At 49.8% G+C, this 5,000-nt stretch overlaps 1 protein-coding gene across 7 annotated transcripts in view; it reads right to left on the bottom strand.

Moving 5' to 3' along the window:
- The window catches only part of LOC115559956 (vinculin), a 34,121-nt gene extending 32,723 nt beyond the window's left edge, over nt 1-1,398 (bottom strand). For 6 of the 7 annotated variants that reach the window (XM_030379186.1, XM_030379188.1, XM_030379191.1 and 3 more), the window contains exon 1: nt 647-1,397. In XM_030379186.1, the coding sequence (XP_030235046.1) occupies nt 647-814 (168 nt within the window). In that variant the 5' untranslated portion in view covers nt 815-1,397. Of the gene's footprint in view, nt 1-646 lie in introns of all 7 variants that reach the window. The other variant, XM_030379190.1, reaches the window with a different exon arrangement.
- Between the last annotated feature and the right edge of the window lie 3,602 nt (nt 1,399-5,000).

Below are 5,000 nucleotides of genomic sequence, written 5' to 3'. Positions count from 1 at the left end.
TAAACAACAATGAGCTCTGATCAGCGTTAATAACGAAGTAGTCTGTATTGATTTCTGCAGTGAGAGGTCAAGGCGTATGTGCTACTCCCTGTATGCTTAGTTCGTCTAGACTGTTTCCACCAGATACACAGCAGGAATTACCCAGAGAGAAAGTGCTCACGATAGAACGCTTCAATCATTAAGCCCTTTAGTTGTTTTTTTTTACCGCTAGCCTAACCCGACTCTAGAAGAGCGACAACTCTCACAGGTCCGTTCCTTTAGGCAGGGGAGGATCATAACCCCCGAACCTCCACATCGCTCTCCGTGCCCAGTGCCCACGCAGGGACGGGGTGTGATGGACATGCACCGCTTCTATCCCATCAGAAACACTTATTACGCCCCATCAACTTCATTCGGTTCGGCACCCGTGCTCACCAACATGTTGACCCATCTCATGATCGCACTCATTGTTCAATGGAGCGTGCACACACACGCACGCACACGCACGCACGCACACACACACACACACACACACACACACACACACACACACACACACACACACACACACACACACACACACGCACGCGCACGCACACAAACACACACAGGGCAAACCCCGCGAACTACAGGGACGCTCTCTGAAGATGAGAAACACGGGACTCACCCGCACGAGGTTGCTCACGGCAGCCTGCACGGCCGCCACCGGAACCGTTAGATCCGGGATGGCTTTGCCGTCGACCTCCCCCTCCTCGTGCATGATGACCAGGTGGGAGATCTGCTGTGCCACCGGCTCGAGGATACTCTCGATGGTTTTGGTGTGGAACACCGGCATCGTGAACGACTTGTCTATCGCAGCCACCTATGGATGAAACACGGGCCGGTCGGTCCAGCACTCGTACCCGCAGCAACCCCCACCTGCCCCTCCGGAGAAAAAAAAGACAGGTCCCAAGTTACCGGGCGTACGGCCGCTTCATGCGTCACCCCGTGTGGACGGAACTGCTGTGGTGGCAAGACTGCGCTCGGTCGGTGAGTGCGCCCCGGTGGGAGCGACAGAAATCGTGACAGAAGGAATCGCCGCCTCCCGTCCAATCAGAGCGGAGAACCGCAGCTGCCAAGCGGCTCGGAGCGCGCTGACGCTTTCCCTTTCGCCGCTCGTCACGATCACGCGCACCAGCACGCGCTCACCCTCTCAGACTACACAGACGCTGCTTGGATTACAAACAGAGGAACGTACAGACGTTCACACATACATCCACACATATACCATACACACATATATAGGCCTATATACATATTTATATCCACTTACACCAATTCGCGTACACGCACGGATGCACACACAATCTAACACACACACTCACGCACGCACATGAACACACGCATACAAACACATACATAAACAGACATACGCAAACACACACTCAAACTCACGCAGACACACACAAACGCACACACACACACACACACACACACACACACACACACACACACACACACACACACACACACACACACACACACACACACACACACACACACACACACATACTTCCAAACACACACACGCACAAACACACATACACACACAAACACACACACACACACACACACACACACACACACACACACACACACACACACACACACACACACACACACACACACACACGCACACACACGCACACACACACATGCATACCTACCTATAGGCTATCCATACATTCCTATATTGATGTTAGCTTGTGAAAGTAGGCTAGTAATAGCAAGAAAAACTTAACTTGAGATGTAGCCTGAGAAAGAAAGCCTCTAAATAGAAGCGATTGAAATTTAAAGGTATTAAAAATAGTAAATGGCGAGAGAGATATGTCCTACAGATCTTCTCACACCACTGTTAAGACAGCCACACAGACACGCTTGGTGCGTGCGTGCGTGTGTGTATGTGTGTGCGTGTGTGTGTGTGTGTGTGTGTGTGTGTGTGTGCGCATGTGTGTGTGTGTGTGTGTATATGTGTGTGTTAGTGTGTGTGTGCAGTGAACAAGGTCACAGCGTTAACGCAGTAAGGGACCGGAGACCCCAAAATGCTGGAGTTGATCAGGTGTTTTTTACGCCTTATCAAGTCCCCCCCCCCCCCCCCCCCCCAACCTGCCGCTGTCACACGATCCACGTTCATTAACCGGTGGGTCAGGGTTCATGTCTCCGGGCCTCAACGCGAGGGTCTAAATAAAGACCCGGAACACGGCTCGCTGCTGAGAGACGCGGGGTGTCTCGGGGAGTTCCTGGAGGCCCTGGCCTCTCGCCGGGGTCTTGGTCCGCGCGGTGCCTCTGCCGGTGTCTCTCTCCGCACGGCCCGCCGCTTTCACCTCCGTCCCGATGGCACAGGGCTAAATTTAGCACGGACAAGGAGCCCGGAGGGAAAGTTCAATAAAGTGCTGGTCCGCTGGTTCGACGCGGATTAGAACGTTTAGCTACCAGACTTATTCGTAGCCTACTACCGGGGCAAACGACAGATTAGGAATGTGCAAATCATATGGACAAGGGCGTAACCATGGTTTAGACATTGGGGGGGTCCAATTTTTTATTATTATTTGTTAAGTGCATTGCCTACAATTCTATATTTATTTATGAAAATGTGGACATTTAGAACATAGTTTCGAGGACTACATTGACCATTTGAATTCACATCTAAAGGAATAGTGTAATAATGTAATGTCTGCCCCGCCCCCCCCCCCCCCACACACACACACACTTTGTTTTGGTTAGCTGCTTACTGACCTTAAACACACCTACCAATTACAATTATGCTCTTCCAGTAGTACTGTAGCAAAAAGGATAGCTTCCAATGGAAAAATACCACATACCCATGACCACATGTCATTATGTTATCAGAAGAACAGTGGCTGACCTTCGTGATCATTTAGGTCTATATATTCTGCTTGTATTAGAAGTAGGCTACTTTTATGTATTGCTGACATGTAGGCCCAGGTTATAAACAATGTTGTAAGGCTGTCTAGTCTCATATTCAAAATTCTCACCTTATCACCTGCATGTCCAGAGCATGTCCCTGTCTGGCCACTGCTTTCAGCATGCCTGTCAAGTTACTTACTGTCTGAAAAAAAACTGTGTATGCTTGGCTGTTGGTCCAGTTTCTTCTGCTTTTTAGGTAACCTCAAATCCTCCATTACTCAACTTTACTTTCTTGGCTCTCACTGAAGAAAGAGTGTGGGGTAACCATGACAACGCAGAAAGTCGCGAGGCGGTTTCAAACTAAATCGCACAAGTGTACAATTAGGAGGGGGGATTCACACACTCAACAAACGGAAATAAATTGAAAATAAATAAGACATAACAAGAGACCGATCCATTGACAGGGTTCATAAAAAGAGAACATATATTTTACATTTTAACCTGTTCGTATTCGGGTGGGTGTCTCCATATGATATGGAGACACCCACCCGAATACGAACAGTGCTAATTCTGCACCGGAGCAATACAAATGATTCGGACAGTTTTGTGCGGTGTTGGTTTGTGTCTGTGTGCGTTTGTGTATGCGTGAGTGTTGTGTGTGTGTGTGTGTGTGTGTGTGTGTGTGTGTGTGTGTGTGTGTGTGTGTGTGTGTGTGTGTGTGTGTGTGTGTGTGTGTGTGTGTGTGTGTGATTATATGAATCATAATCTGGCAATTTAAAACAAACAAGCACGAATAAATCTATTATACACACACACACGCTCGCACGCACGCACACACAAACATCATCAACATCGCTGGGGGGAGAAAAGTGTTCTGCAGCGGTTGTCCATAAAGAGGTGTATCAGGACCGGGGCTAAGAGAGGGTCTCCATCCCCTTATAAGGCCCAGAATCCCAGCGCTAGGCTGGGGAGGGTCCTGTGAGGCCGGCTCCTTAAGCAGAGCAGCGGAGAGAGCGTCCCCGCGCCGCCAGTAGCACCGCGGTGAACTACGTCTGTATATGTTGGAGCTGTCTAAACAGCGCCGCTGACGGAGCCCACTGCCGCCGCGTGTTTAGAGCACATCTGAAGCCTGGAGGCAATTATGAGTCAGCGTCGACGCCGGCCTGTCCTGCACACCGGAGGGTCGCATTTATAAGCACTTTTAAGCCTACTTTCTTTTAAAATCTAAAGTCCGATCCATGTGATTAGAGAGATGATGGGCGTCTCCCTCAAGGGGGCCCATGGGAAGATGCAGACGCACATTGGGGATCGAACCCGCAACCTTTTGTCTGAGGATGCAGAAAGCTGCTATAGACCAATCCTGCCACTCATGCATGGCTCCACGTGTGTGTTTGTATGTGTGTATTTGTGTGTGTTGATATGTGTTTGATCATGTGTGTGTATGTGTGTCCGTGTAAGTGTGTGTGTGCATGTATGTGTGCATGTGTGTGTGTGTGTGTATGTGTGTATGTATGTCTTTGTAAGTGTATGTGTGTGTATGAGTGTGTGTGTGTGTGTGTATGTGTGTCCGTGTGTGTGCGTGTATGTGTGTGAGTATGTGTGTGGGATCGTGTGTGTGTGTGTGTGTGTGTGTGTGTGTGTGTGTGTGTGTGTGTGTGTGTGTGTGTGTGTGTGTGTGTATGTGTGTGTGTGTGTGTGTGTGTGTGTGTGTGTTGTTGGTGTTAGCGTTGATGAATGGTGTCTTTAGTGGTGATGGACCGGGCCTGGTGTGAGAGAGGTATGCTGTATTAGACAGAGAACTAACCCTAACCCATCACCTGGACTACAAGGAGCATAAACAGCCTCAGTGCTACTTCACAGGGCCTGGATCTGAAATCCCTTTCTCCAGCCACCTTACCCCCTCAGCCACCCCCCGCCTGCCATCTCCGTCCTTCGTAGGAGACGTGAAGCCAAGGTCCTGACTCACTGAGGTCATTAAAGATCCCAGGGCACTTATCGCAAAGAGTAGGGGTTTCCCCGGTGTCCTGGCCCAACCAGGGTCATACAATCTGGCCCCCTAATCATCCCCCTGTATAATTGACTGACTCATTAATTCCCTCACTCTCCACCTCAAG

This window comes from Gadus morhua, chromosome 15, assembly GCF_902167405.1.
Source record: "Gadus morhua chromosome 15, gadMor3.0, whole genome shotgun sequence".
Lineage (NCBI taxonomy): Eukaryota > Metazoa > Chordata > Actinopteri > Gadiformes > Gadidae > Gadus > Gadus morhua.
The sequence above is the reverse complement of the archived record's forward strand: the minus strand, read 5'-3'. Positions and strand labels throughout refer to the sequence as shown.